A 12,803-nucleotide genomic window follows, 5' to 3' on the forward strand; every position below is an offset into this window, starting at 1 on the left:
CCCAGAGGTGTTTGTTATGATCCAACCCGAATGAACAGAGAGTGAACACCGCGAGAGGTTGTGTTGGCTCAGTGAGGTTAAAAGATGAACCATGTGATTGAGTTTCCCTTTTATTAACTCGGGAACAAAAGTCTTAGGTAAAGGTACAATGACAGGTGCAACTACAGGTACAAATACAGATTCAAGTGTAAGTGCAGATACAAGTACAGGTGAAGAAACAAGTACAGGTACATATAGTGAACAGGTACAGGTGCAAGGACAAGGGCAGAGTCAAGGACAAGGACAGATACAGGTACAGAAATAAGAAAGTGATTCCACTGCTACAAACAACATCCCAGTATCAATGTGTTTGATCATATCACAATATATTCTACTGTGTACATAGCCACAACAAACTCCGTATACAGAATCATACTCAAATCAATCAGGGTCACAAAATAATGATGAAATACTGACAAAAACAAACTTAAATTATATAATAAAAATCACAGTGTCTTTGTTTATTTATGTGGTTGTTCGCTATGTACGGCTGCAGTTTTGATGACAGAGAACTGATATTTAGCAAGCAGATGTTCAAGCACCCCAGAAGTGTCACGAAGGTAGAATTTTAGACGTTTAGTCTCAGTAGTGACTCCCTAACGTTGAACATTAGCAGAGTACCACTTAATATTGATGCAATTTACACCTTAAAGGTTGTACTGTGCGTTAATTTACGAAATGACTCACACCAAAGGCAGTACTCGAGTAAGGTGATCGTGCAACCAAGGATACTAAAGCCCTCTACGATAACCCTCACTAACCTGTGATGTTATTGACCATATTACTACACGCCGGCGGCGGCTGATGCTGAACATCTTAATAAAAAAGGAAAAAAAATCATGTGACCTCCTCTAGGTGAATCGTAGGTGAATCGTCGTAGGTGAATCAACATTATTTGTATGAGATTATAACGTGTTTATTCCAAACATCAAACGAGAATCTTTGTTGTGAGACCATCCATATATTCTCAGAACTCGACTGGATAAGATATGCCACCAAAATGGATATCACTCAGGCTTGGGCTGTCACCAGAGTGTTGTTTTTGTGAGTGAATAAATACTGACCTTTATACACAAAAATAGATCCTTTACGAGCTACAAGATATAACTGAAAGGCCTCTCCAGGGAAAGTTACATAAACGTATACATTATCCAAAGACAATGTTATTCAGATCCCGTGAAGCTTGTTGAGTGGCCTATATCTACCGCCGCGTCACTCTCCTGGAGGATGAGAACCAGGAGACCGTAATCAAAACAGCGTCTTATAAACGATCGTGACATAACTGTACAGCCGAGTCATTATGTAAATCAAAGGTTAAGCAGGATGTTAGGTTGTCTACTTCCATCACAAGAAACACACAAACAAATTCCTCAAGATACTGGTGTTACATCTTTCCTACATCATAAAACCCGACACTAATTAATCCTCAGCCAAGACGTAAACATTGAAGATTACTGATACGCCAAATCACTATCTAGAACATCACTGGATTAAGAAAATTACCCCGAGTGACTTTATACAACAAGCGTCATCCTGATTCTTCAACACGGGAGGTAACGTCGACTTACTGTAGATGGCAGAGACCCGACACTCAAGTACAGGCACAAAAACAACGATAACTGACTTGGACATACCTGAAGTGCGATGTGTTGTGATGTGTTATGTTAGGATCCCTCCAGAAGCTGTTAACATCCATCTACCTGGAAGATATTCAGATTAACCTTCCATCTCGCTTTACTCCGATAAAATATTTCATTATGATTAAGGAGAAAGTCACCACTTATACCACGTGATATATTGGAAGGATCTCAACGGTGTTTACTAGGTGTTGTGGGTTGAGTCAGCGTCAGCCCACAACAACAGCTTTCTCATATTTAACACATCAACCTCAGCAAATGCAACCTAACCTAACAACACTTACCTCTTGATTTTATATTCCCTCACCAACGAAGACACTTGCTTACACTTCACTGTATCAACTGTTTACACTTCACTATGACACTTGTTTACACGACAACAGCCACAACTAAACTGATCCTTGTGGTTCATGACACTGGTTCATAAAATATCTTAAACCAGGAGTCGAAGCTTCAGGGGACAGAATGAACCATTTGTATTACAATGAGAAGAGTTAGATCGTATCTCTCTCTTTGAATTTACGAGATACTGATTCGTTGATCTAGAACCCATGTGGTCCAATACGATATGGGAGGGACACACACACACACACACACACACACACACACACCGTAGTTTCAAAATCCTTAAATTACGTGCCACGTAGACAGTTTTTTTTTAATTCTTCGAAGCTCCTTATAAAGTTTTATTTAAGTCAAACTTATCAAATTTTCTCATAAAATCTACAAACATCGGAATAAGTTTCTTGCCGGGGGAAACACAGAGCTATAAGAGATAAGTCTATGAGGGCGATATTACACCTGGAAAATCATTAGAAACAAACCCTTATAGCCATGGCGAGATATACCCCAGCAAAGATTAGTTACCGACAGATCAAACATATCAGTGATGTTCCTTCATGCTTCAGCTCAAAGATACGACAAGACATCAACTTTAATAGCCAGGTCTAAGTGACGGAGGTGTGTCGTTACCTCATCATCGCCAGCAGGAATGTGACCCTGATCCTCGACACACCTATGTCTGGTTCCTACTCGTGTCTTATGGACGTCTGACAGCACACCGGGGTTATGTTGGAGTCAGTTTCATTGAGGGGTGTGGTATGGTCTGGTGTGCTGTGCTGTGGTGTGGTGTGGTGTGGTGTGGTGTGGTGTGGTGTACTGTGGTGTGGTGTGGTGTGGTGACAAGGAGGGTTGACTCGGGACATATTATAAGCACTGGGGTTATGATTGACCTTCTGATCTCTTGAGGTACTACTTCAAAATTGGAGGAGATGGAGGGGAAAATTTGCTGGGTTGAGGGAGGAAGATGAGGGTGACAGGTGGAGGACGAGAAGATGATGATGGTGGAGGATGAGACGGGTGATGGGTGGAAGAGAGAGGGATTGCTGGGTGGATTAATAGAAGGTTGACTAGTGAAGGAAGACCGGGTTTATTTGTGGAAGAGAAGAGGATAGACTTCCTGAATGGAGGAACGGAGACGGAGGGAGGACTGGAGGAGGGAGGGGATAGGGATAGATTTTGGGTAGAAAGACGGGGTAGAGAGAGGGGAGGGATTAGAGAGAGGAGGGGTTAGAGAGAGGAGGGGCTAGAGAGAGGAGGCTAGAAAGAGGAGGGGTTAGAGGTGGAGGGGTTAGAGGAGGGGTTAGAGAGAGGAGGGGTTAGAGAGAGGAGGGGTTAGAGAGAGGAGGAGGGTTAGAGAGTGGAGGGGTTAGAGAGAGGAGTTAGGGAGGGAGGGGTTAGAGAGAGGAGGGGTTAGAGAGTGGAGGGGTTAGAGAGAGAGGAGGGGTTAGAGAGAGGGAGGGGTTAGAGAGAGGAGGGGTTAGAGAGTGGAGGGGTTAGAGGAGGGGTTAGAGAGTGGAGGGTTAGAGAGAGAGTTAGAGAGAGGGGTTAGAGAGGAGGGGTTAGAGAGAGGAGGGGTTAGAGAGGGAGGGGTTAGAGAGGAGGGGTTAGAGAGTGGAGGGTTAGAGAGGAGGGGTTAGAGAGTGGAGGGTTAGAGAGGAGGGGTTAGAGAGAGGAGGGGTTAGAGGAGGGTTAGAGAGGAGGGTTAGAGAGAGGAGGGGTTAGAGAGGAGGGGCTAGAAAGAGGAGCCGTTAGAGTGGAGGGGTTAGAGAGGAGGGGTTAGAGAGGGTTAGAGAGAGGAGGGCTAGAAAGAGGAGCCGTTAGAGAGTGGAGGGTTAGAGAGGAGGGGTTAGAGAGTGGAGGGTTAGAGAGAGAGGAGGGCTAGAAAGAGGAGCGGTTAGAGAGTGGAGGGGTTAGAGAGAGGAAGGGTAAGGGAGAGAAGGGATTAGAGAGAGAAGTTGAATGGTAAGAGGAAGGGGAGAAGTATTGGACTGAAGAGGTTGGCTTTAATAACAGAGATCTGGAGGGTACGGTCATGGTGGTGAGAGAACCACCGTAGACAGAGACAGAAAAAACAACTCTTCAAAAGTGGCATCTATCAGCCTATCAGTGAGGGATGAGGGAGAAATATCAAGCACAATTGACTGGGTCGTGATGGCGCTACTCGTACGGTACGGGGCCTGAGATCTTGGTTAGTTGCTTGAGGGAAGTAAGGAGACAGACGGACAATTATTTGAATGAGGGACATACTTGCTTAGGTTACAGTACACATGTCGTGGTTATCAGAGTAATCATCAGAGGCCGCTGGCAGGTATACCTCTCGAGCCCTCAACCTGTGTCCCTCCCTCTTCACACTACAACTTACTCCTAGCTTTTATAATTACCGAGTGTTTTATTTTCTAACATAACTTGCGTGAGATAATGGTATAGTGTATTGTGTGAGGTGAGGTTAATATTTGGATCACTGTTATAACTCACGCCTCCCTGCCACGCCTCCCTACCACGCCTCCCTGCCACGCCTCCCTACCACGCCTCCCTACCACGCCTCCCTACCACGCCTCCCTACTCTCACAAGTTGTTTTTTAGTGTAGAAACTTTGTGACCAGCACATCAAGGCCTCAGCCGCTGTAGCAAGTCCATATATATGCAGACAAAAGCAGCGGATATCACATAAAAGCATTATATAATTTGCCTAAACTCATCCTCTAGTGCCCAGTCTCATACGTGCCTGCCACACTGACGTACACGGTAATGACTATAGAGCCATGAGTTCCTGCTACTACCTCGACCATGAGATGAGATTCACGAGTCATGAGAGAGAAGTTTACGTCAGATTTCCCCTTAAACGAAGATGTAAAAACTCGGTAAATTGTCTCATTTAACTTGTGACAGTCGGAGTCAACGTGACGTTAAAATAACATTGTAATTAATCCGAGAGTTGAGGCGTTCTTTTATCTTGACTAAACAAAAACAAAATAATTTACACAGCTCTGAGAATCCAGGATCAAGGCAGGAATTAACATTTTGGCGGGATATGTGTGGAATGTTTACCCAATGGAGAGCCAATCAGAGGACAAGATGCTTGGCGGGAATGGCGGGGTTCTGGAGTACTAGACGTGAGTTGTGTATCTTATATTAATGTATATCTCTTGGGCTATACAGTACACTCTACCTATATACGTGTTATGTGCCTTATCTCATGCACGTTGACGACTGATGATGCATATACTTGCCTTGTTTTGTGGTGACGTATTGCTGTAGTCTCATTACAAGCTCTAAGATACTGTACATTACAACCCTCCCCGCTGCCTGAACCAAGAATTAACCACACCAGAGCAGCAGTGAGGACAGCTGCTGGGTGATACCACGAAGGTCAGTTTATGGTGGCAGAGTAGAAGGTGTTGTGTACAGTGTGGCCATGTTGTTGGTGCTGTCCTTAATGATGTTGAGGTAATTCTTTTGTTAATGAGGTTGTTATCTAGTGGTTAATGAGGTTGTTATCCAGTGGTTAGTGAGGTTGTTATTCAGTGGTTAATGAGGTTGTTATCTAGTGGCTAATGAGGCTGTTATCTAGTGGTTTGTGAGGTTGTTATCTAGTGGTTTGTGAGGTTGTTATCTAGTGGTTTGTGAGGTTGTTATCCAGTGGTTAATGAGGTTGTTATCTAGTGGTTTGTGAGGTTGTTATCCAGTGGTTAATGAGGTTGTTATCCAGTGGTTAATGAGGTTGTTATCCAGTGGTTAGTGAGGTTGTTATCCAGTGGTTAATGAGGTTGTTATCTAGTGGTTAATGAGGTTGTTATCTAGTGGTTAATGAGGTTGTTATCCAGTGGTTAATGAGGTTGTTATCCAGTGGTTAGTGAGGTTGTTATCCAGTGGTTAATGAGGTTGTTATCTAGTGGTTAATGAGGTTGTTATCTAGTGGTTAATGAGGTTGTTATCCAGTGGTTAGTGAGGTTGTTATCCAGTGGTTAGTGAGGTTGTTGTATCTAAGGAAGGTGCTCCTCTATATACAAACAGTTCCTTATGGTTTATTTATTTATTTAACAAATCATATCAATAATTAACAAGGAAAATAACATACTATATATATATTTTTTTTTTTATATAATTTTCCAGTTTCTAACAATAATTATTAACTTGTATGGCATAAAAGTTGGTTCTATAAGAGTTATGACCAATTTTATGAATATCTACTCGGTAATGACCAATTCAACTGGACTGTAATACACATACCGGTTATATAAGAATAATTGTAGTCACTGGTTCTGCTGAGAGACGGTCGTGTTGACAGTGTGACGGCCGTGTGGTGACTGACTGTCTATCCGTTTCCCATCATCCATGAGTAAACACCAAAAACAAAATAACATCGGTGTACAACAATAACCGATTTAACTTATGAATTCCTTTACCATAACTAACTAATTCCACCATTATTTATACAACAACAAATTTAGACTTGGGGCTCCTACTCAAGTGTCAGGTGAAGAGTAAACGAACCAACGACCATTGAGTCAGACGGCGAGCATTGTACCACTCAGCCATCGTCCCTAGATGACCTATATACAATAATTGTTGAATAAGAAGAAATGCCGAGGACATAAATAATTATCAGGTGAAAATAACAACAATAATAAAACGTGCTTAAGAGTTTCCATTAAGTTTTCTCATGCTTTATCCTGTCCTAAATATCTACAACATAACCCCAAAATAAATAACACACAAACACCATATTTACCCTTGATCAAAAAGACGAAAAAAGTCAATGAATGTTATTAAATCAACTTATGCTTCTAACTTCTACAGATACTTAAGGATTCTTCCCGAACAGACATTCCGACAAAGGCCTTTCCATGATCTGTCAGGAATATATTTAAAAACAAACACTAGTTGTCACACTATACCACAATGTGTACTTATGTAGGATTATAATTCAGGTGATTTTTTTTATCCTCTGTAAACGAATAAGTACAGTTGTTTGCATTTATATCTGGTACACTGGCTGCTGTGCGTTGTGAGATGTGGCAGGTCTGTGTTTGTTTACATCGTATTAAAACTCCTGGAATGGCCCAGACTAAAGATGTTAGATACTGTAGATATTTCAGAGAGGTGCCACATCTTTCAAAACGCGCCAGTTACTGTACCAGGTGTAAGTGGAAGCTACTGACTGTACATGTTGTTATACTAGTGGTGTGGCTTCTCAGAGGAGGGCGATGTTGAGGAAGGATGAATCTTGGATGATGCGGGTGAAGAGGTCAGGGAAGTCCGCCCCACACAAGGTGCTCTCAGCGTTGATGCCCACCACGTAGTATGACCCACGACGATCTCTCCTGACCAGTGGCACCCCAGAGCTGAACTGTGAACACATATGGTATATAATACAGTATATGTCTTCCTCTTACCCATCAGACAGACACCTGTGTGTGTGTGTGTGTGTGTGTGTGTGTGTGTGTGTGTGTGTGTGTGTGTGTGTGTGTGTGTGTGTGTGTGTGTGTGTGTGTGTGTGTGTGTGTGTGTGTGTGTGTGTTTCTATTTACAAACGGCCTAAGAAGTGATTGTTTTTATATTTTTATCAATGTTCTACAGGAAGTACCACGTGGTCTTACTTATTCATATCTGACATTAATACTCCTTACCATACTATGACATTATTATTGTTATGTCTAATTCGCCTGTGTCAGAAATTAGGACAAGACCTCAACCATAAAAGAGCTAAGAAAAAGACCTATCAAAGGAGGAGATCTGACGAGGCTTAAGAGTTGTCATCATGGACTGGCTGCTGTAACCCGGAGACAACAGCTGCCAGCCAACCTTCCACCAGCCCGGGGGAGAGGTGTCGGGGGAAGATAATGTGTGTGTGTGTGTGTGTCTCCTTTAGGCTGTGTCCTTCGTGTTACATTATGAACTAAGTACACACACAAACACACACTTGCCAAACACACACACACACACACACACACAGGCACACACACTTGCCAAGCACACATACACACATACACGCTCACCTATAGACACACTTGCTCCCCATACGTACTTACAGACACACCTTTCATACACACACACACACACACACACTTACCAGACACACAGGATACGTATATTCAAGTTTGGTTGCACACATGAAGTTCCTCTCGTCAAACTTGCTCCTGAGGTAGTCGCTGGGGAAGGGTAGGGTAGCGAGGGCCTCCCAACACTCAATGTCACTCAGCACCTCTACATCAGCCACCATAAGGGAGGACTGGTGACTGTTGCCGTAGTCACTAGGCTCACTGCTCCACCCTGACACCACGCCATCTTGCCTCGGGAAGGAGTTATCTGAGGAGCAATGACAGACGTCCAGAATTATATCTTGATACATATATATGATCGATGGAACCTAACCTAACCTAACCCAACCGAACCTAACCATCAAAATACAGGTAACAAGGCAACAGAAGGTCCCACTCACAATGCACAGGTAGACAAATAGGTCGGATATTTATAGTGTAGTGGACAGGGGTGGCGAGGGTCAGCACGGCCAGATTATGACTCGAAGATTTGTGGTCAAAGGTGAGAGGGAAGGTGACTTTAGAGACGTCAATGGGTAGGTGGACTGTCTCATCCTCTCTGTTGTAGTCATGATCACCCACCAGCACCCTTAGACCTGCCACCCTTACCGACACATCTCTGGAATAAACAACAAAGGAATAAATAAAGAAAGGGAGATAGAAACATACAAGAAAGATGGTAAGTAATGATGTAGTGGTCCTAACAAGGAGCATCACCCCCCCAGGTTATGCCAGGAACAATATGTGTCAAAACTATACAAAAAAACAATAATGTTTTGTCAAGAACTTATTGATTTCTGTGTTCAAATTATATCTTGTTAGTTACACAAAATAAACATGAGATACCGATCAGGAAAGCAAGCAACACTACAAGCAAACAAATAAATGAAAAAACAAACCCTCCAATCACACACACAAGACGTACCACTGTACCAAACTGTACCAACTGTACCTGTAAGGATCTATAAAACAGGTAGCTGATGTAAGGACGTGACTGCGGTCCACCAACACCCCGGTACAGGGCTTCAACTCCTTCTGTTCCTCCTCTTTCATGTACATCATTGGGTTGGGTGTCACCTTCCTCCTCTCGATCACCACCTGTGTAAGATCAACTCCCATGTGTAGTCATCGAGAAGCTGTGAGACTAATACACTCTCCTTGGCGTCCACGAGTATGTACACTCACACTAAAACCTTCTCCTACACCTGGGCACGATGGATGTGAGAATGAGCTGAATGGGGCTTGTCATCTGGGAATGGTTTCAAGATTTGTTCATTTTTCAGATTACATATTGATTGTAGCGTTCGACAAGTGTTTGGTAAGTGTACAATAACTCTGGTCACAAACTGAACCTTCATCACTCAGAAAAATAAAATATCACTCTTCCTACACTTTACACGCATACAAAAAACAAGAAGAAAAATTACAATAACTCGAAAACATATCAATTTAAGATAACAAGCTTAAGATAACATACGAGAGTGACATAGTATTAAATAATGCATAAAACATTAGAGATCACAATGGCTTACAATGAACAACTCACCATCCAAGGCCACTCTCCTATGTCTGGTTCCATGCCCTGTAGTCGGTGCTGTTGTCGCCCCGCCGAGGACACCCTCACCAGCCCTGTCTCAATGCCCGAAGCTAGTGCTGAAGGGAACACGAGAGGGAGAGGTCTTAGTGTTATACATTGAGCGGGTCTTGTCAGGGGGTCTTCTTCAACATGATATTGTATTTTATTAAGGGGAGGGTATTGTGTGTGGGGGGTAGTGGGTTTTGTGGGTGTGTGGGAGGGGTTGTGTGTGTGTGGGAGCAGGTGTATGTGTGTAAGTGTGTGTGTCTTTAATACTCACACTGAGAAAGAATGTCGCTTTTATTTCTTAACTTCTTGACGACGGACCTCCTACGCGCAATATCTAACTTATTCGGTCTCTTGCGGCCTCTGGGTTCACGGTGTTGGCCAGCGTGGACAGATATACTCCTAGCCAATAGTGTCTCGTTTTGGTCAGCTGCAAACGCTAAATGGGGAAAATCATTAAAACAAATAATAATAAAATGAAACATTAAAAATATAACTTTAATAGGTTAAATCTGAGTGTTTTTGCCAATTGGGGTTAAATAATTCACCTAAAAGCAATAATTTAACTGCACTTATCTTCTTGGTAATGGTACAGTATCGTCATTTGTGCTTTATGTGACTTGTTTTATGAATCAAATATATTATAATATTATTAATAGTAACAGAAACTTCAATGCCATTAGGAGGACTCGTCTCGGGAGGAAGGGGTGAAGGGGGAGGAGGAAAAGGCAGCAGAAGGAAGAGGGAGGAGGAAGAGAGAAGAGGAAAAGAAGAAGGCAGAGGAGGAGAAGAAGCACAAGCGTAAATACAGGAAATAGCCTAAACTAAGAACTAACTAAACTGTGTAGGCGACAACTAACCTTTGACTGAGGCAAAACGGTGGTCGTAGCTGAGGTCAGAGTGGGTGGTGGTGGTGGGGGGGTTGGTCATGTCGTTCTTGATGCCACAGATACTGGGAGCTGCCGAGGTGATTGTGGTTAGTGTACATGACCAGGAGAGAGAGAGAGAGAGAGAGAGAGAGAGAGAGAGAGAGAGAGAGCACAAGAAACCAGAGACAAGGAAGGAAATCCGTATGAAGGACTGGCTTCTCTCTTTCTCTCCTCTTTCATCTTTGTCTCATTATTTTCATTCCCTCTCTTTCTCTACTACACGTGTCTCTCTCTTTTCTTCCTTCCTTCTCCCACGTATTTTAATCTCTGTGTCTCTCCCTCTGTTTACTTACACTTATACGGCTTGACGTCATCACAAGAGACGGTAGTGATAGTGAGACGGAACTTGAATTCACGTTTTGGGTCCAGCTCCAGCAGGAGAACCAGAGGCATCTTCTTACCCGGGGACACCACCTCCAGGATACCTGTAGAAGGAACATTACGCTTTAGTGGGTAAGACAGAAGTAATGGTGGTGTAGTCTGTCGGTACGTGATTCAACTCCTCGTTAACGAAGAAATACTTGATTTAAAACCAGCGTTAGTCAGTACCAGTAATACAGCCATAATAACCTAACCAAACCTAACCAAACCAAATCTAACCTAAACTAACCTAACCTAACCTAACCTTCATAGCCCGTGAGGTCAGTACACAAGACGGGTGAGACGCAGTGATCATAAGACATCTTGAAGGAGGGACTGTTGTGGGCACAGCCGTGGTGACCATACGAGGTGTCGGAGGTGCTGTTGAACGTCAGGTCGTCAAAGTTAATCCTGAAGGTGAGAGAGATGAGTCAGAACGCGAGGTTTTAGAGGAAGGTTTACAGATGAACGGACCATTAAAGTCAACCATTAAAGTCCGTTCATGCGTTTATCCTCCTGAACCTCGAACTCACCCATTCAGACTCGTGAACCCAAAGCAGTAGGCTGATACATTTTTCTGTCCATAAATGCTTCAGGTTCATGAGTTCTGAATCTCTCGGGGGTTCGGGGTTCAGGAGGAAAGACGAACGGGGGACTTCAGTAGTTGACTGTACGTGTTATATAAGGGGAAATAAAATCACTTTCCTGTAAAAGTAATCTCTTGTTTATCAATGTTCCACTTGAGGTCACAAAGGTTTCTACTGGAGAGTGAGTTATTAGGGCACCTACCTGAGGGCACAAGTATCCTGCTGGGGGTTGAGGGTGAGGGTACAGAGGCCAGGCAGGTAACCTTCACCCTGGGGGTAGTGGGTGTTCTGCCAGACCGTCACTCTGGCAACTGACTCCTCCCCACACGTCACTTCCGTCCTTGTGTCTGTCGGCAGCCACACCACCTCTGTTATACCTCTTTGTATGTATGTATGTATGTATGTATGTATGTATGTATGTATGTATGTACTATCACACTTATATTAAACATAAGAACATTCTTGAGTGACACAAATATTGCTTTACTACTCAGAAGTAAACACCGCCAATAGTCTCAGTACTCACCTGTTCTGGGCTCTGGGCCGAAGTTCATGTGGGCGGTCAGTAAAGCTGAAATATAGCCATAGTGTTTATATTACCTTGGACGCCTCTGTAAGCCTCTCGATCAACACATGCAGATGAGTGTGTTATGTGTTACAGGTAAGTTAATTTGTGTAGATTTTTTTTTTGTTAGCTTTTGGACGTCTATCTACAAAGTTTAAGGGACTTTTTAGCTTGGCATAGTTTTTTTAGCTGATATATCAGGTATATAGCACTAATATGGCAGATGTATAGCAATCGTATAGCACTAATATAACAAGTGTATAGGAGGTGAATAGCAGATGTACCAAAGGTGTGTGACAAGGTACTTACGTTTCATCTGTGCCTGGAGATTGGACAACAAGGAGGGAGGCCTGAGGAAAAATCTCTCAGCCTCCCCCTCCGCTGCCACCCACACCCCGCCAGCCGCCCATGTCACCGCCATTATAGCTGCCACAGCCGCCATTATCCTCCTATAGTTAACACAACACCCGCAGAGTTAATAGATGCACAATAAACTAGCCATTATCTGAGGCAAAATTAGACTTGTTTCCTGTCAGCAATGTCTCCTAAATTAAGTTTTCGGGTTTAATAGGTTAAATAAAGGAAATTGACGTAAGGTTATTTTTGGGGATAATTATTAAAAGATTTTCTTTTGCACTTACCTGGCAGACATGTTGGCTATGGGGTATGTTGCTGCTGACTATCTTTCAACTTACACTTGACCCAACATTATATACTTGGG

The 12,803-nt window shown here is 43.2% G+C and overlaps 1 protein-coding gene across 1 annotated transcript; it reads right to left on the reverse strand.

The window, feature by feature from the left end:
* Positions 1-6,102: 6,102 nt before the first annotated feature.
* On the reverse strand, positions 6,103-12,803 carry LOC121858206. Its single transcript, XM_042354424.1, has 13 exons — positions 12,724-12,803; positions 12,392-12,531; positions 12,044-12,088; positions 11,720-11,864; positions 11,196-11,341; positions 10,864-10,995; positions 10,502-10,600; positions 9,916-10,080; positions 9,606-9,712; positions 9,012-9,157; positions 8,461-8,678; positions 8,092-8,327; positions 6,103-7,368 (listed from the first exon to the last, which is right to left on the reverse strand). The coding sequence occupies exons 1-13, from the start codon at positions 12,732-12,734 to the stop codon at positions 7,213-7,215; spliced, it is 1,746 nt and encodes a 581-aa protein (XP_042210358.1). The 5' UTR covers positions 12,735-12,803; the 3' UTR covers positions 6,103-7,212.

This window comes from Homarus americanus, unplaced genomic scaffold (assembly GCF_018991925.1).
Source record: "Homarus americanus isolate GMGI-L3 unplaced genomic scaffold, GMGI_Hamer_2.0 scaffold57980, whole genome shotgun sequence".
Lineage (NCBI taxonomy): Eukaryota > Metazoa > Arthropoda > Malacostraca > Decapoda > Nephropidae > Homarus > Homarus americanus.